A 19,947-nucleotide genomic window follows, 5' to 3' on the forward strand; every position below is an offset into this window, starting at 1 on the left:
GTCAAGAACTATACCTTGGAAGGAAACACTGAGCTGGGAGGAGCCCCTGCACCTAGTCCAAGGAGCCCTCTCCTGCTCTGTGTCCTCTGAGCCAAGCAGCCAGACCCTGCCCTTCATTGCAGACCAGGCTGCCACTCTCACTCCAGCCAGGAAAGCATATCCAAGGGCGGGTCAGCAGGAGGGACGTTAGAAGGACAACCTTGAATGTGTTCATCTATGGGTACTTCTTAATTCCAGATCCATTTGAGCTAGTGAAAGCCAAAGCAGGCTTTACCCAGCTATCAGGGGCTGATGGAAGCAGTGAAGGCAGAGCATTATGCTCGGGGCTTTGGAGGTGGGAACAGTACCCAAATCAGAGCTCAGGTCCTCTGACCACTGTCACCATCCCTCGTTCCCCCAACCTATCTGACATATTCAGTCTCTTGGGGTGGGGGGCATTGCTTCCTGCTGGAGACTCTGAGTGATGACTCCAAGTAATCTCTCTTTCCTGCCAGAGATGGAGCCCCCCAAACAGAAAACATCAATCCTCATACGGAGGAAACTCGCCGGACACTCCCTAAAGGAAGAGAGTGAGAAGCCCCTAATTGAACGTGGGAGCAGGTGAGCACTAAATCCCATGAATGGCTGCATTTGCCTGGGAGGGGGAGGAGAAATAATGCTGTAAATATTGGTTTCATGGAGGATGAAAAAAATAATATAAACAATTTATATAGAGACATTACTTTAATGTAATATAAATATTGTTAAGATACAACTCTCCACCCATCACCCAGCAAGGATTTTAAGCTCAACAGTAACCAGCACTGGGGGCAGTACAGTGACGTGGTTAGGGACACAGAGCTGAAGTCAGACAGACCTGGTAATGCTGGAAAGGCATTATGTCCTAAGCCTCATTTCCTCATCTGTGAGTTGGGCATGGCCACCTGTCTTACATGGTATTATGAGGCAAAAATAAAATTGTACCTGTAGTGTCCCTGGCACACACTAGGGCCAGTGTGTCATAAGGACCCATAAAGGGGCTCAAAGAGATCAGGGAGGGCTGTCCCACTGTGAGGCACATTCTCAGGTCATATTGGCTCTGAGACGTGATGAGAGCCAAAGTGCTTATCTCCTTGGCCCCAAGAATGTCACTCTGGATGAAGACATAAGGCAGTGATTTGCCCAGAGAAATTCTTTAGCAGTGGCTGTCACAGAAAAGTGGGGAAAATGGGCCAGAGGCTGCTGTCTGACGGGTCATCTGATGAAGAAACAGGCCCAGACAAGGGGAGCCACTGGAGGGAGGGCATTCTCCTCCCCCAGCAGAACCCAGGGCTGTGTGCACATGTGGATTTATTTTTTTTTAAAGATTTAATTTTATTTATACAAGAGCTGGGGTACAGGCCAGAGTTGCAGGAGGGTGAGAGGATTCACCAGAGACAGAGTGGGGAACAGAACAGGCAGATGGACCGAAAGCACTGCTGAGGGGAGCAGTGGGCGAGACAGGAGAGGTCTGCTGCACCTTGTGGGTAGCTCCCTGGCCAGCCGGGAATTGAACCAGCACTGTGGAGGCTGCAGACAGCTTCACAGCACTGCGCTCAACCCGCTGCACCATCGGGGAGGTCCCACACATGGATTTAAAGAGTGTGGAAACAGGAAGAGAACCTGGAGAAGCTTAATGTTAACTGCTCAGTAGGGCTTGATTTTAGTTAAGATGTTTAAAGCATGATAGTTTTCTCAAAGGAGAAGCTAAATTTTCCCACTGTTTTGGGGGGTGCTCTGTGATGGTGAGGACAAGCCTCTAGGGCCTTTCCATGCACGTTTGCTTGTAGGAAGTGGCCAGGAATCAAACCGACCGAACTCACCATCCAAACCAAGATTCTCCTCCGGAAAACATCATCTATCACCACCAACAAAACGACCCTGGGCCACCTGGCAGCTGTGGAAGCCCGAGATACTGTCTACCTGGTGAGTGGGGTAAAGGGTCCGGATGCGCGCATCCCAGGGAGCACAGGCCGCTCAGCATGGCTGCCTTGGGAAGGAGGGAACATGCCATAGCCTGGTGCCCTGACTTTGGCCCTGGTGCCCCAGGGCAGTGCCAACACCCAGGACAGTCTTGTTACCGGGCATAGGGACATGCATCAGAAGTAATGTCCAGTCCCAGTGATAGCGATGCTGGGCCAGCTCTTTCTGAGCTGTCGCGCAAGCTCTGTGCAGACAGACAGTTCTGCCTCCTAAGTGCAGGTAGAATTCAGTCCCTGCAGGAAGCCAGCACCCCTGAGCTCCAGGGAGGCGGCAGCACAGTACAGTGGTTAGGAAGGAGTGCAGAGTCCAGAATCAGGTAGACAAGGTCCTTGTACCTGCTCAGCCTCTTTTTAACTGGGTGAGCCCTGGCAAGGCTCTGAGCCTCAGTTTCCCCATTTATGAAATGAGGAAAACAACTGGACCTACCTGATTGTGTTGAGGAAAATACATGAGACATGGCTTGTGGAATTCTTGCCAGGGCCTGGAGTGGGTAAAGAGCTAGTCCCAGTAGGTAACAGCATATTCCTCTAAGGCTTAGGGTTCAAAAGTCCCTCCCCATGTGTCCTCCTCTTGCTGCCTTACTCCCAGAAATATTTAGCATTATTTGAGGAGGAGTTGAAGAAGATCCAGGATGAGAACACAGCACAGGTGAAAGAAGCTCAGTGCTGGAAGGACAGCTGGAAGCACTCTGTGCACATCATCCAAGGCCTGTACTTGTGACTCCCTCAACCCACACAAATAAAGGTTCACTGTATATGGACTCCCTCTCTGTCCATCCATCTGTTCATCTGTCCATCCATCCAACCATCCACCTGTCCATCTATCTGTCCATCTATCTATCCATCCGGTTGTCCATCCAGCCTCCCACATGTCCCTTCTCTGCGTCCATTAGGTTCCTCCCATGTAAAATATCACTTCCAATTAGGTCCACAGAGATGATGGGGGTGGGGGCATGACTTCTAAGGAGGAAGCCAGCGGTGAAAGGGGAGTCTCCACATGGTTTTCAGGAATGGTGGGCAACAGTACCTCAAAGGAAATAATTTCCAAATAGCATGTTTGACATTTCATCTTGGAAAATAAGATAAAACTTATAGGAAAGAATATATTTTACATTTAACAAAAACATAGGTTATAATTGCAACTGTGATTTCTAGAACCAACAAAGAATTAATCTTGTGTTCTTTGGGTACCTGTCTGGAGACTTGCCTGACCAAATGACAGCCACTTTCATTTTCCTTAGGACTGCTTTCATTCTGTGAAACTCAAGTTATTCTCTTTGAAAACCTCCATCTCAGTCCTCCTTGTCAAATTTCTCCTCCTTGGCAACTTCTCAAGTCATCTAGGATACCAGGTCTCACTTGTCAGCAGCTTTCTATGTCAGTTTCTCAGGCTGCTCACATCCCATCCTCAACTTCATGACTCCTGGATCTTGTACCTAATTTGCATCTGCACTTTCTTTTCATTTGCATTTTCATGTCTTGATCTTTGTAATGACTTGATGAGGAAGGCTCTTGCCTCCGTTCTACATACAGGTTCACAAAATCAAGTCTAGAAGGTCAAGATGAGCTGCTCAGAGTCACACATCCAGTGTAGAACCTCAGTAGAGTTTTGGACTACCCAAAAGCAAACAAGGACGTGGGGGCAAGTCCTTTGTCTTGGAGATGATCCCAAGAAGCGTGAGTGAGGACATGTGGAAAGGGAGCCTAGAAAGAAAGACTCTCACCCTGAGCTTTCCTGAGCCCAGAGCCTCTGACAGTCAAGATATGGCAGGAGAACATCTTGCTCTCTTGAGCGTCTCTCTCCTAGTGAGCTGAATAGGGCGCTGTCCCTCCAATGTGGGTGCCTGGTTACTGAGATCTAAGTTCTGCTGGGGTCTATCACCAAGGAAGTGAGGTCATTTTTTCAAGATTTCGTTACTTGTGCCTTTACTAAAAAAGAAAAACAAAACAAAACCCCAAGGTCATTCTGGATTACCTCTGCTATCTCTCCTCTCCCTGCCATCTCTCTAATGCCACATAATTAGGCACTAAACCCCATAGTCTTTGGGAAGGCAGCTCATAGACCCAACTGTGAGGAGACAGAGCTGGGTTCTGAATCTCCTCTTCCTGACTGTTCCTGGGACCCTAACAAGTCTTTGTGCCTTTCAGGAGCCCCTAGTTTCCCAGCTTGCTCCATAGATATTACATTAGCATCTACTTCCTAGGGACATAGTCAGGTGAAGACGAGATGATAGCCATAAACCCATGCACAAACTTAGAGATGGAAGAATTATAAGGAACAGCTAGGCGTGGCATGGAATACCACTCAAAATAAGCCTGGACTCTAGCAGTGTCATCTTGGGAAAATAAATTTCTTTTTTGTCCTCATTTCCTGACCTGCACCATGAAGCAGGTTAACTAAAAGGAAATTCAGATATTGTCATCCTCTGGCATAAAACCTTCCAATAAATCTTGTATCTAGAATCATACCCAAATGCTTCATCTCAGCCTATGAGGTGGGCAGGCTCCACAATCATGCCTAGTGACCTCACCTCTGGGTCTCTACTTCCCCATGTAGCCACACATGGCTGATACCTGACTTCTGCCCAATAGAGTACAGCCAAACTGATGGGATGTCATATCCACGATTCAGTTAAGTTTGTCATTTCCCTCTCACTCCTTGTCTTCCTTTCCTCCAGTCCCCCTCTCTATCACATTTCTCTCTCCCTCCTCCCAAGCCACTGACAGTTACTGGTATTTCTACTCTTTCTATAGCTTTTGCCCTTTCCAGAATACAAATAGTTGAAATCACATAGTGTGTAGTCTCTTCAACTGTCTTCTTTCATTTAACAATATGATTTGAAGGGACTCCATGTTGTTTTGTGGCTAGATAGCACTATTTTTTTTAAAGATTTATTTATGCATACAAGAGCTGGTGTGGAGGCCAGAGGTGTGGGGGGTGAGAGGATTCACCAGAGACAGAGTGGGGAACAGAACAGGCAGATTGACTGAAATACACTGCTGAGGGGAGCAGCAGGTGAGTCAGGAGAGGTCTGCTGGCCTTGTGTGTAGCTCCCTGGTTGGGGGTTGAACTCGTGCTGCAGTGGTTGCGGATAGCTTCATAGGTTTCATCTTAACCCGTTGCACCACCAGGGAGGCCCTAGATAGCACTTTTTATTGCTGAATAATAGTCTATTGTATGGAAGTACCATCTATCTAAAGACATCTTGATTGTTACTAGTCTGGGACAATTATGAATAATGGTGTTAAATATTTGTTTGTAGGTTTCGGTGTGGGAATACATTTTCAATTCAGTTGGATAAACATCTAGGGGTGTGATTACTGGACCACATGGTACAACTATGTTTAACTTTGCAAAAAGTTGCTGGTCTGCTTTCCAAGGTGGCTGTACCTTTTTTACCTTCCAACCAACAATGTTGTTCCACATCGTTGTCAGCTTATGATAATGTCCATTTTTTCCATTTAGCCCTTTTAGTAGGTGTGTGGTGGTATCTCATTTTTGTTTTAATTTTCAACTCTCTAAAGAAATGTTGAATATCATTTCATATGCTATTTGTCAACTGCTTTTGTTCTTTGATGTGGTATCTGTTCAGATCTACTGCCTATTTTTTAATTTCTCGAGTTAGTGTTTCTTGAGAATGTGAGTTTGTTTTATTTGTAAGACTTTATTGAGCTATGTTGCCTTCTAGGAATTTTTTGTATATTTTTGGATATGCCTATTTGCCATCTTTATATCTTCTTTATTAAGATAACTGTTCATATCACTTGCCCATTTTTCACTTGAATAATAAATTGTTTTCTTTTTGCTGTATTTGAAGAATTCTTTGTATATTTTGGATATCAGTACTTTATCAGATAAGAGTTTTGCGAATTTTGGGCCTCCCTGGTGGCACAGCGGTTGAGCGCTGTGTTGCGAAGCTGCCTGCAGCCTCTGCAGCGCCGATTCAATCCCTGGCTGCTCCCCTGCCACTGGAGGAGGGTCCCACGTGGCGCGCAGACCTCTCCTGCCGCCCGCTGCTCCCCTCAGCAGTGTACTTCGGTCCTTCTGCCTGCTCTGCTCCCCACTCTGGCTCTGGTGAATTCTCTCACCCTCCCGCGCTTCTGACTGTACCCAGTGCGTGTGTAAAGAAAAAAATAAATCTTAAAAAAAAAAAAAAGTTTTGCGAATATTGCTCCCAATCTGGAACTTGTCTTTTCACTTTCTTTTTTTAAATATTTATTTATTTTTTTATTATTTAAATTTTATTTTTATATTCCCCTTACAATTACAACCCCCTTATTTTGACCCCAAGCCCTCCTTTCCCTGCCCCCCACCCCTCATAGAGTGTCTCTGGTTCATAGTTGTTTGTTGATTTTGATATTTTCTTTCTTATAGTTATTCTTTTTCCTGCTCCCTTATTTAGGTTTTTTAGATTCCTGCTATGAGTGAGACCATCCGGTATTTTTCTTTTTCTTTCTGGCTTATTTCGCTGAGCATGATCCCTTCCAGCGCCATCCATGTTGCTGCAAATTGCATGTGTTTACCTTTTTTGAATGCTGAGTAATATTCCAGGGTGTGTATGTACCACATCTTCTTGATCCAGTCATCTATTTTTGGGCATTTGGGTTGTTTCCAAAGCTTAGCTATTGTAAACAGTGCTGCTATAAACATAGGGGTGCAGGTGCTCTTTGGAATGGATGTTTCTGTGTCCTTTGGGTAAATACCTAGGAGTGGAATTGCTGGATCATACGGAAGCTCTATGTTTAGTAGGTCAAGAAATCTCCACACAGCTCTGCATAGTGGTTGTACCAGTTTGCACTCCCACCAGCAGTGCAGGAGAGTTCCTTTATCTCCACAACCTCGCCAACATTTGTTGTTGCTAGTTTTTTTAATATGTGCGGTTCTCACTGGTATAAGATGGTATCTCATTGTAGTTTTGATTTGCATTTCCCTGATTACAAGTGATGTTGAACATTTTTTCATATGCCTGTTGGCCATTTGCCTTTCCTCTTCAGAGAAGTTTCTTTTTAGCTCTTCTGCCCATTTTTTGACTGGATTATTTTCTTTGCGTTTGTTGAGTCTCATCAGCTCTTTGTAGATTTTTGTGATCAGTCCTTTATCATTACTGTTGTGTGCAAAAATGTTCTCTTTTGCACAGCAGACGTTTTTAATTTCAATGAAGCTCAACTTACCAATTTTTTTTTTCTTTCATGGATTATGCTGTTGGTGTTTTATCTCAAAAGTACCCACAGATCCAAGGTCACCTAGATTTTCTCCTGTATTATCTTTTAGGAGTTTTACAGTTTTGCTTTTTATATCTAGGCCTGTGAATGGTTTTGAGTTAATTTTTGTGAAAGGATTGAGACTCCTTTTTTTTTTTTTTTTTGGCATGTGGCTGTCCATTTGTTTTACCAGCATCATTTGTTGCAAAGATTATAATTTCTCCATTAAATTGTCATTGTTCCTCTGTTAAAGATTAGTTGATTATATGTTTTATAGGTCTATTCTGGGTTCTCTATTTAGTTCTGTGGGCCTATCTATTCTTTCACCAAAACCTCATGATCTTGATATTGTGGCTTTGTAATAAATCTTGATGTCTGGTAGTTTCATCCTCTGACTTTGTTCTTTCAATATTGGGTTAGCTATTCTGAGTTTCTTGCTTTTCTATACAAACTTTAGAATCATTTTGCTGATATTCGCAAAATAACTTTCTGGGATTTTGGTTGACATTATATTGTATCTACAGATCAAGTTGAAAAGAACTGACTTCTTGACAACATTGAATTTTCTGATCCACGATCATGCAATATAGCTGCATTTATTTAGTTCTTCCTTTTCTTTCATCAAAATTGTAGTTTTCCTTATAAATATCTTCTACATATTTGTTAGATCTCTTTTTTTTAATAATAAATTTTATTTTTATATTCCCCCATACAATTGCAAACACCCCATTCTGACCCCAATCCTTCCCCTCCCGCCCCCCACCCCCCAAAAAGTGTCTCTGGTTCATAGTTTTTTGTTGATTTTGATTTTCACTTTCTTATAGTTATTCATTTTCATGGTCCCTTATTTAAGTTTTCTAGATTCCTGCTATGAGTGAGACCATCCGGTATTTTTCTTTTTCTTTTTGGCTTATTTCGCTGAGCATGATCCCTTCCAGCGCCATCCATGTTGCTGCAAATTGCATGTGTTTACCTTTTTTGAATGCTGAGTAATATTCCATGGTATATATGTACCACATCTTCTTGATCCAGTCATCTATTTTTGGGCATTTGGGTTGTTTCCAAAGCTTAGCTATTGTAAACAGTGCTGCTATAAACATAGGGGTGCAGGTGCTCTTTGGAATGGATGTTTCTGTGTCCTTTGGGTAAATACCTAGGAGTGGAATTGCTGGATCATACGGAAGCTCTATGTTTAGTAGGTCCAGAAATCTCCACACAGCTCTCCATAGTGGTTGGACCAGTTTGCACTCCCACCAACAGTGCAGAAGAGTTCCTTTTTCTCCACAACCTCGCCAACATTTGTTGTTGCTAGTTTTTTTAATATGTGCCATTCTCACTGGTGTGAGATAGTATCTCATGGTAGTTTTGATTTGCATTTCCCTGATTACAAGTGATGTTGAACGTATTTTCATATGTCTGTTGGCCATTTGCATTTCCTCTTCAGAGAATTTTCTTTTTAGCTCTTCTGCCCATTTTTTGACTGGATTATTTTCTTTGTTGTTGCTGAGTCTCATCAGCTCTTTGCAGATTTTTGTGATCAGTCCTTTATCATTAGTGTTGGGTGCAAAAATGTTCTCCCAGTTGGTGGGGTTTCTCTTTGTTTTTGTTATTGTCTCTTTTGCTGTGCAAAAGCTCTTTAATTTGATATAGTCCCAGCTGTTTATCTTTGCCTTCACTATCGCTGCTTTGGGTGATGTGTCTGTAAAGATGTCTTTGATGTGCAAATCCCGTAGTGTTTCGTCTATATTTCCTTCTATATATTTTATGGTTTCAGGTCTTATGTCTAGTTCTTTAATCCATTTTGAGTTGGTTTTTGTGCATGGTGTGAGGTAGTAGTCAAGCTTCATTCTTTTGCATGTAGTGACACAGTTTTCCCAGCACCATTTATTGAACAAACTTTCTTTGCTCCAATGCATAGTCTTTGCTCCTTTGTCAAAGATTAGTTGACCATAAATCTGTGGGTTTATTTCTGGATTTTCTATTCGATTCCATTGGTCTGTATGTCTGTTCTTGTTCCAGTACCATGCAGTTTTGATGATTATGGCTTTGTAGTATAGTCTGAAGTCTGGGAGTGTGATGCCTCCATTCCCTTCTTTTTTTTTCAGGAGAGCTTTGGCTATTCGGGGTTTTTGGTGATTCCATATGAATTTCATCAATAATTGTTCTATTTCTTTGAAGAATACCATTGAGATTTTGATTGGAATAGCATTGAATCTGTATATTGCTTTTGGTAGGATGGCCATTTTAATAATGTTTATTCCAATCCATGAGCAGGGGATGTCTTTCCATTTCTTTGTGTCTTCTTCTATTTCTTTTAACAGTGTTTTATAGTTTTCTTTGTATAGGTCCTTTACCTCTTTTGTTAGATTTATTCCCAAATATTTGATTTTTTTGTTTCGATAATAAAAGGGATGGTTTTTTTGATTTCTTCTTCTTCAGATTTATTGTTTGTGTATAGGAAGGCTACTGACTTTTGCGTGTTGATTTTGTATCCTGCCACTTTACTGAATTGATTGATGAGTTGAATTAGTTTTTCTGTGGAGATTTTGGGGTTCTCTATGTATATTATCATATCATCTGCAAATAGTGATAGTTTGACTTCTTCTTTTCCTATTTGGATTCCTTGGATGTCTTTCTCTTGTCTTATTGCTCTGGCTAGGACTTCCAGTATTATATTGAAAAGCAGTGGTGAGGGCCTCCCCGGTGGCGCAGCGGTTGAGCGCTGGGTTGTGAAGCTGCCCGCGGCCTCTGCAGCGCCGGTTCGATCCCTAGCCTCTCCCCAGCTACCGGAGGAGGGTCCCACACAGCGCGCAGACCTCTCCTGCCGCCCGCTGCTCCCCTCAGCAGTGTACTTTGCTCCTTCTGCCTGCTCTGCTCCCCACTCTGGCTCTGGTGAATTCTCTCACCCTCCCGCACTTCTGACTGTACCCAGTGCTTGTATGTATGTATGTATCAATCAATCAATAAATAAAAAATCTTAAAAAAAATAGATTTAAAAAAAAAAAAAAGCAGTGGTGAGAGTGGACATCCTTGTCTTGTTCCAGATCTTAATGGAATTGCTTTCAGCTTTTCACCATTGAGAATGATACTCGCTGTTGGCTTGTCATAGATGGCCTTTATGATGTTGAGGTATGTTCCTTGTATCCCAAGAATTTCAAGGGCTTTTATCATGAATGAGTGTTGCACTTTGTCGAAAGCTTTCTCAGCATCTATTGATATTATCATATGGTTTTTATATTTCTTTTTGTTGATGTGTTGGATAACGTTGATTGATTTTCGGATGTTAAACCATCCTTGTGCCCCTGGAATGAATCCTACTTGGTCATGGTGAATTATCTTAAGGATACATTGTTGGATTCTGATAGCTAAAATTTTATTGAGGATTTCTGCATCAGTGTTCATTAGGGAGATTGGCCTATAGTTTTCCTTTTTTGTGTTGTCCTTATTCGGTTTTGGTATTAGTGTAATATTGGCTTCATAGAACGTGTTTGGTATTGTCCCTTCCTTCTCAATTTTTTGGAAGAGTTTGTGAAGGATAGGCTCTAATTCGTCTCTGAATGTTTGGTAGAATTCATTTGTAAATCCATCAGGTCCTGGGCTTTTGTTTTTGGGGAGGTTTTTGATTACCATTTCAATTTCGCTGCTTGTAATTGGTCTGTTTAGGTGTTCTATTTCTTCTTTATGTAGCTTTGGGTGATTGTAGAGTTGTAGGAATTTGTCCGTCTCCTCTAGATTGTTGAACTTGTTTCCATATAACTGTTCATAGTAGTTACTGATTATTCTTTTGATTTCTGCTGTGTCCGTTGTGATTTCTCCTCTTTCATTTATGATCCTATGTATTTGTGCTTTCTCCCTTTTTTCCTTTGTGAGCCTGGCTAGGGGTTTGTCTATTTTATTTATTTTTTCAAAGAACCAGCTCTTGGTTTCATTGATCTTTTGGATTTTTTTTTAGTTTCAATTTCATTTATTTCTGCTTTGGTTTTTATTATTTCTTTTCTTCTACTGGTTTTGGGGTTTTTTTGTTGTTCTTTTTCTAGATCTTTGAGCTTCGAGATTAGGTTGTTTCTTTGAGTTCTTTCTTGTTTTTTGATGTGAGCTTCCATTGCTATATATTTTCCTCTTATTACTGCTTTTGCTGCATCCCATACATTTAGGATATTGGTGTCCTCCTTGTCATTCAATTCAAAGAATTTTTTAATTTCTTCTTTGATCTCCTCATTAGTCCAGTGGTCTTCCAGTAGTGTGGTTTTTAATCTCCATGAGGTAGGATAGTTCCTTGCCTTCTTTTTATGATTTATTTCTAGTTTGATGCCTTCGTGGTCAGAAAAGATGGTTGGTATGATTTCAATCTTGGTGTATCTGTTGATGTTTGTCTTGTGCCCCAGTATGTGATCGATCCTGGAGAATGATCCGTGTGCGCTTGAGAAAAATGTGTACTCCGTTTTTTTTGGGTTTAGTGTTTTATAGATGTCTGTTAAGCCCAAATGCTCTAGGTCCTTATTTAGAGCTTTAGTTTCTTTACTTATTTTTTGTCTTGTTGATCTATCCATTGTTGATAGTGGTGTGTTGAAGTCTCCCACTACGTATGTGTTTTCTCTGATGTCTGTTTTCAGAGAGGACAACAGTTGTCTGATATATTTTGGTGCTCTTTCGTTTGGTGAGTATATGTTAATGAGTGTTATTTCTTCTTGAAGTATTGTCCCCTTAATCATAATGTAGTGACCATTGGGGTCTCTTTTTATTTTTTTGAGTTTGAAGTCTGTTTTATCTGATATAAGTATAGCTGTTCCTGCTTTCTTTTTTGGCCCATTTGCTTGTAGGATTGTTTTCCATCCTTTGACTTTGAGCCTATTTTTATCTTTTGTAGCTAAATGTGTTTCCTGGAGACAGCAAAAGGTTGGGTTTTGTTTCTTAATCCAGGCTGCAACTCTGTGTCTTTTTATTGAAGAGTTTAGTCCATTTACATTTAGAGTTAATATTGATATGTTAGCATCTGTATTTGCCATTATGTTTGTCTTTCCTTTGATTTTATTTATTTATTCTTTTAATAACTTTTTTTTTTTTGGTCTTCTTTCATTGTTATTCGTCTCTCTGAGGTTCTGGCTTTAGGATTCCTTGTAGTATTTTTTGGAGTGGGGGTTTAGTCGTAATGAAATTCCAGAGTTTCTCTTTGTCTGGGAAGGTCCATATTCTTTCTTCATGGAGGAAAGAGAGCTTTGCAGGATAGAGTATTCTTGGTTGGCATCTGTTTTCTTGGAGTCTGTTGACTATGTCCCTCCACTCTCTCCTTGCCCGTAGTGTTTCTTCAGAGAAGTCTGATGTCAGCCTGATTGGTTTTCCTTTGAATGTTATGTTTCTTCTCTCTTGTCAGCTTCATTATTTTTTCCTTGTCCTGGATTCTTGGGAGCTTTACTATTATGTGTCTTGCTGTGTTTTTCCTTTCATCGTGGAAGTTTGGTGTTCTTCTTGCTTCTTGTATATCAATTTTCAGCTCCTTCTTCGCATTTGGGAAGTTCTCTTCAATTATCTCCTGGAATATTTTCTCTGTTCCTACATCTCTCTCCTCTCCTTCTGGAATTCCTATAACTCTTATATTTCCTTTCCTCATGAAGTCAGATAGTTCCCGAAGTCTTTCTTCATTCTTTTTCCTTCGTACTTCTCTTTCCTTTTCTGTTTTTGTTCTTTTTATTTCTGTGTCTTCAAGAGAACTTATTCGTTCTTCCATTTCATCTATTCTGCTTTCATTGCTTTTCCCAGAGTTCTTTAGTTCCTCCATTAATTCTTTGATCTCCTTCATTTCTTTTACTTCCCTCTTTAGGGACTCAATTTCATTCTTCTGACCATTGTTTTCCCTCTTTAGGGACTCAATTTCCTTCTTCTGATCTATCACTTTTTTAATCATGGCAATTTTAAATTCTCTTTCTGGAAGGCTCAGAAGTTCTTCCAATTTGCTGTCGTTGCAATCTGGGGAGTGGTTTTCTTTTTGTGGTGTGCTTCTTTTCTGAGGAGTTGTTAGGTTGCGTGTGGTTCTTCTACTCCCTACTGTCTGTTTTCTAATTTGTCGTATGCGTTGGGACACTGTGTTGCTCGGACTGACTGGCATCTTGGGTGAACTTCTCCGCTCTCCTCTGGCTCTTCCAGGAGCCATCTCTGTCTTCTGGGGGAGCTTTCTGCTGGTTTTAGGCAGTTTTTACTGAAGAAATGTCCCTGTTCTAAAATGGTGAAGCGGGATGCAGTCCCTGCGCCTCCGGTTTCAGGCACACTCTTCTGCGCACCGGCTCTGCCCCGGACGTGGGTGCCTGCTCCCTCTGTGGGCTCAGACTGCTGGTCGGAAGGGGCCTGGCGTGGGATAACTTCCCGGCTGGCCACTGGGTCCTCTAGAAGCCTTCTGCCCTTTTCAAGCAGTCTTAAGAAATTTCCTGTTCTATGGGGTGTTAGTGACTTTTTTTTCCTGGTCGCTAGGTGGCGCCAGAGATCTCTCCTATTGTCCTTGGGGGGCTGTTTTTCGCCTCCCCCCACCCCGTGGTACAGGGAACAGAGCGGGAATGGTAGGGTACACCTCAACAGCTTTGGGTTGCTGTGTCTGCCTTGTGCCCCACCGTCGTGGAGAACCCACGCCCCGAATTTTCGTGCCCCAGGTCTCAGTTCAAAGCCATCAGTTCCAGAACGCGGGCTGTAGCCCATTTCAGTGGCGTGGGAATGGCGCCTTTTGCACCGCTCCCGTGCCTGGGCGCCTGGTTCCTGCTTACTCAGGGAGGGACCTTCACCTCAGTGAGGACCTCCGTGCGTCTCCCCGCAAGGCTAGGTCGCAGGCACGAGTACCTGGGCAGCTGCGATCCAGGTCTGCATTTGCTTTTCAAGCGCGCCAAGCGCGCTGCTTTTCAGTGCAAGCTTACCGGCAGCCCGGGCTGTGTGCGCGTCTCCCGGGGTCTTTGTTCTTCTCTAATGGCGCCCGGAGCCGTTCGCTCACCGCCTCAGCGAATCCTGCAGGGTTCGCCTCAGCTCCCGTTCACGGGGTGTGGTGGCTGCAATAGTTCCTTTCCACTCACAGTCCCGCTTGCTGCATCGTTTGTTCTTGTTGGCCGTTTTGGTTTGTTGTTTTCCTCCTCTGTGCCGGTGGGAGAGTGCCGACTCTCAGATCTCTTTTTATTTTTAAATTTCGGGTGGAATAAAAAGATCCTCTGAATGGCTGCTAGATATTCTGTGAGATCAATACCTTTTCTTGACCTATTTAATCCAATATACATTCCTTGGGCTCCTGTCCATTCCTGACTGTGAGAAGGGAGGGGAAGGTGAGTGAGAAGCAGCCCTAGCCACCACCTTTGAGGGACCTTCATTGTGGAAGAAAAAACCACATTCAAATAGGTCTTCCCATCACCATCTGTCCTGAGCCCAAGGAGGTCATATGTGACAAGGGCGGTGGTGCCCGGAGAAGGAAGTGACAATACAGGCCAGGGTATGAATGCTTGCCAGAGGAGTTGATATTTGAACAGAGGCTGGCAGGGTGTGTAGGAGGTCAACAGATAGAAAGACAAAATCATGCCAGGCAGAAGAAAAAGTCATAAGCTAAAGAGTCAAGGCAGGAGATTGCATGGCTATGGAAGCGAGGGCTTTCTTACTTACTAGTTTCATTTTGCCACTTAAAGGAATGTGAGGCAAGAACCAGACCAACGGGCTCCTAGTTTAACAAAAGACCAAGCCCTAAATGATTTAGCCAAAGTCCAACAATTAGGGGCAAAGAGTCTCCTAATAGGCCACCTTTAACCTCGAGCTGTACTTTTTTTTTTCTTTCTTTTTTTTTTTTTTTTTTTTTTTTTTTTTTGAGCTACCTCCCTCTTTTGGTCCAGAGTAGCCATAGTCCTGCATTTCCCTCAGGGACTGAGGCTCTCCAGCATTTACTGGATTGGTCTAAGAAGACTTTTTTAAAGGGAAAAGTTTCTAAAATATAAGCAGGTAATTTCTCTCCATCCCCTGATTGAGGTGAGACTGATACAGAAATATTTAGTAATTCTCTAAGGAAAGGAGATTGAGTGAGACTCTAAAGGAGTACAAATAGGCATGTCACATCTATGAACTAAGTGAAACATGTCGTATCAATGACTAAGTGCCACTGGGACAGGTCCAGGAGGCTTACTTTCCTTTCAAACTAGAACTTGCTTGGAAATCAGGCACTGGCTTGTAAAAAAACACCAATGACCTAACAGCCCTAGAATATCCCTTTTCACTCCTGTTACTTCCATATGTTATCAAACTGTACTTTTGATACTGTATTCATCTTTGATTTAGGAGTCAGCTAACCGGTACTCAATGCCTCCTATGTGGTTTCCCCCTTCCTTACCCCTAGCCTCTAGTGCCATGTCATTTTAATACCAGCTGGTTTATTGGCTGTTACAGAATCTGCAGTTGATTGCCTTGCTTAAAATACAGTCATCCAACCTCCCTGCCCAGCCCCACACATGGGCATCTAAACCAGCTGATAACTCAGTATCTGCATACTTGGATTTGCCCTTATTCCTGGACCTTGTCTGAGGCTGACACACATGGCAAGAGAGGGCAAAGGAGGTCTCTTGAAGAGCCAAGACACTCCCCTGTGGGTTCTGTGACCTCTCTGAACAATATTGCTCTAAGGTTTCATTAACCCTCATTTTCCCATGTTCTGTGGCTAGTAGCCATCAGTCCCTTCTGAGGATTAGTCCCTTTCAGCTGACTCACCTTGGTAGACTTTGTGAACAGAGTAGGCCATTTTGCTTGATTAGCACATCCTTAGCTGCACCAGGGCCTGGATTTCAGCAGGGCTCCTGCTAGCTCTGCTTTGTTTTGTTTCTTCTTACTCGGTCAAAACTCATGCAATTGTCAGGAAATTTCTCTGCATTTGTTTGTGAGGCTATAGCTGATGGTAGGGAGTGATCATGATGTTAATGATTAATCCAAAGTAGGTTTGTCCAAAGATTCCTTTTGTCATGGATCAATTAATATTGTTCCTGATTTTGTATAAACAAAAAGTACTTGTGAGACTGGGGTTCATCCATATCCATAACTTTGAGTATGTTGCTTGACTTCCAACAACACAATGACGTACTTCTCAGCAATAATAGACTTCTGATACATATGCCAACATAGTGACTGTCAATAAACATAACTTCCTAACCTGTCCTTGTTGTGTCAGCTACCCAGGACTTCTGAGAACCTCTTGATATGTCTTCATTAAAAACCTACCTGCAAAATGGACACTTCACCCAAGAACATATTTGTTTTATATATTTTTCTATCATTTTTCATTTTTGCACAATGTATGCATTTTCATCTTGGTTATAGTTCCCACACAATTCCCACCCCCCTTATTTTGACTGTAATCCTTCCTACCCCTCCCCCCGTAGTCTGTCTCTGATTTATAGTTGCTTGTTGATTTTGATTTTTACTTTATTATAATTAGTCGTTTTCCTGGTCCCTTATTTAGGTTTTCTAAATTCCTGCTATGAGTGAGACTATTCGGTATTTTTCTTTTTCTTTCTGGCTTATTTCGCTGAGTATGATCCCTTCCAGCTCCATCCATGTTGCTGCAAATTGCACGAGTTTATCTTTTTTGATTGCTGAATAATATTCCATTGTATATATGTACCACATCTTCTTGATCCAGTCTGGTGAGAGTGCAAACTGGTCCAACCACTATGGAAAGCTGTGTGGAGATTCCTCAACCTGCTAAAGATGGAACTTCCATCTAGCAATTCCACTCCTAGGTATTTACCCAAAGGACACAGAATCATTAATTTAAAAGGGCACCTGCACCCCTATGTTTATAGCAGCACTATTTACAATAGCTAGGCTATGGAAACAACCCAAATGCCCAAGAACATATTTAAAGGGAAAATAAACACATAAAAAGATGTTTAGTATCATTAGTCATGGGGAAGTGTAAATTAAGACCTCAATGCGATATCTCTATACATCTGTTGAATTGACTAAAATTTAAAAGACTGATAATTCCAAGTACTGGAGAGGATTTTGAATGACTGGAATTCTCACCTTGCTGGGAGGAATCCAAAATGATGCAGCTACCCTAGAAAACAATTTGACAGTTTCTTATAAAGTTAGATGTACACTTATTCCAACACCAGAAATTCTTTATGCAAGTAAAACACGACCACACAAACGTGTGCATGTGATTATTTACAGTAGCTTTATTCATAATAATCCCAAACCAAAAACAACACAGGTATGCATCCAGTGTGACCAGATCCAATATAATCGCTCCATGCACACAATGGCATACTTCTCAGCAATGATAGACTTCTGATACATATACCAACATGGTGATGGTCAAAGCATGATGCTAGGTGACAGAAGCCAGACATAAAGATAACATACTATATTATTCCATTTATATGACATTCTAGGAAAGGCAAAACTATAATGACAGAAATCAGAGGTATGGCCACCAGGATCTGGTGGTGGGGCAGAAATTAACTGTAAAGAGACACAGGGGAACTCTTTGGAGTGATGAACTAGTACTATGTCCTGATTGGACGCATGATTAGGCACTTCTCAAAATCCATCAAACTGTACATTTAAAATGTTATATGTAAACTATTCATCAATGAAGCTGGTTTTTAAAAAACAATCTGGAGAGCATCAATTTTATCTACAGAGCACTCTAAACATGGAACCCCTTTTCAAGAAGAAAGGATCTCAGACTTGGATCTCAACACATACCAGCTCATGATTTATTTTGCATATTGGCCTCTGAAGTTTCCCCTTATTTCCTACTCTTTCCACTAAGAGCTACTTTTTACATCTTTCCTATCTTAAATGTGAGCCAGAGGATGTTATGAGTAATGCAGAGTCCAATTTGATCTGGCTTTATTTAGGTCTATTAAATCCACTGCAGTGCTTGAAGCAGATTGGAGGGGAGAGAAGGGAGAAAGAAATTGGAAATAAAATGTTGGAGATGGGGAGAAAGTGCTAGGGAGAGACATTGGGCAGATTAGTTGGAGACTAGATGTGGAGTATAATAAAGAACAGTATTCGCAGATGATTTTAAGCCATTCCCCACTGCCTTTGGGGAAAAGTTCAGATACCTGAACATGGGTTACTGGTACACATGAACAACATGAATCCAAAATACTGATGCTCAGTGAAAGAAGCCAAACATCTGCTCCTCTCCCCTCAAAAGACGGCACATACTTCATGACTCTATTTATATAAAACTCTACAAAAAGCAAATTAACCTATAGCAACAAAAAGCAGATCTGTGGCTGAGGGAGCAAGGGACAGGGAGGCAAAAGAAATAAGGATTACGAAGGGACCTGAGGAAAGTTTGGGGGGTGATGTTTATGTTCATTCTACTTATGGCAGTGACAGTTTCAGCGGTATCCATGTCAAAATTCATCAAACTGTACACTTTACACACACACAGTTTCTAACACGTCCATTATACCTCAAAACAACAACAACAAAATATACTGGCTAAATAAACAGCAAGGCCTGGTAAACATACAGAATGAAAACAAACAAGTATTCAACGTCGGTTTAAGGAACTTGTGTTCCTTTGTACTACTACTTTGTAGTAGATGCTCAATGAATGCTGCTAGATTCAGGTGCAGAATGAAATAAGTGAATAAATGTTAGGTGTTCAATAATCACATAATGAAAAAAAGAATTTTACAAATAATTATGTCAGGCTCATTACGGCCAGAACTTAGGCTCTAGGAAGAGATGACAGAACCAAAGATCCCTGTGCTCACGCGCTTTGATTTGAGAACAGCCGCTAGTGAAGAGAGCAGCACAGGAGAATGCCAGACAGGTGCAGAGCGAGAGAAGGCTGGGGAGAGGGGCGGCAGGAAAGGACTCTGACATTTTTTTTTAAAGATTTATTCATTATTTATACAAGCACTGGGTACAGTCAGAAGCGCAGGAGGGTGAGAGAATTCACCAGAGCCAGAGCAGGGAGCAGAGCAGGCAGAAGGACTGAAGTACACTGCTGAGGGGAGCAGAGGGCAGCAGGAGAGGCCGGGGAGCAGCCGGGGACCGAACCGGCGCTGCAGCTTCGCAACCCAGCGCTCAACCGCTGCGCCACCGGGGAGGCCCAGGACTCTGACATTTTTGAGGGTGGCCATCATCCTTCAAGGGGTGACGCTTGAGAAAAGACCTCAAGGAAATGAAAGGACCAGGAAAGGGGTCGTGCTAGGGAAATAAAAATCTAACTGTCCTAGACCTGAAGAAAAGACCGAGCCGGAGATGAACGAAACTTGCTAAGAAGATGAAGTCAACAGCAGCGCCCAAGTGCTGAACTCCCGACCTCCCCACACACCCATACTTGCGTTGTCCACGAGGAGGCGCTCCAGCGCCCGCCCCGCTGGCGTCCTCCGCCGTCGATCCGTGCGTGGGCACGCGCAGAAACCGCTAGGCGGCGTCGGTTTCCCTTCCCACGCGCGGACGCCGGCGTGGGACGACGCGGCTTGGGGGCCCGCGCGTGCGCAGAGCCGAGGCCGGACTTCCCTCGGGGCGGGGCGGAGCGGGGCGGGGCGGGGCGGAGCGGGGCGGGGCGGGGGCTTGAGGTGATTCCCCTGCCGCGGCGGCGGCACTGGCCGTGCGGGGAAACCGAAAGTGGGCGGTGGCCGTGGCTGTGGCCCTGGCGGAGACGGCGGCTGGAGCTGGGCCCAGTGGCGCGGGGACTGGCCGGGCGCCCCCGGAACGAGGTGAGCGCTCGTCCTGCGGCTCCGGGCGCGACAGGTGCCGGGCGGTGTCG

General features: G+C 43.1%; 1 protein-coding gene across 1 annotated transcript in view; it reads left to right on the forward strand.

Annotated features, from left to right (window-relative positions):
- CCDC180 (coiled-coil domain containing 180) overlaps nucleotides 1–2,721 on the forward strand; it is a gene marked incomplete at both ends in the record, with an annotated part of 49,576 nt that extends 46,855 nt beyond the window's left edge. The window contains 3 exons of the mRNA XM_084237795.1: nucleotides 495–600; nucleotides 1,809–1,944; nucleotides 2,590–2,721. Of these exons, the coding sequence (XP_084093921.1) occupies nucleotides 495–600; nucleotides 1,809–1,944; nucleotides 2,590–2,721 (374 nt within the window). The remainder of the gene's footprint in view (nucleotides 1–494; nucleotides 601–1,808; nucleotides 1,945–2,589) is intronic.
- Between the last annotated feature and the right edge of the window lie 17,226 nt (nucleotides 2,722–19,947).

The sequence above is a fragment of the Talpa europaea genome (genome assembly GCF_964194135.1).
Source record: "Talpa europaea genome assembly, chromosome: 7".
NCBI classification, from domain to species: domain Eukaryota; kingdom Metazoa; phylum Chordata; class Mammalia; order Eulipotyphla; family Talpidae; genus Talpa; species Talpa europaea.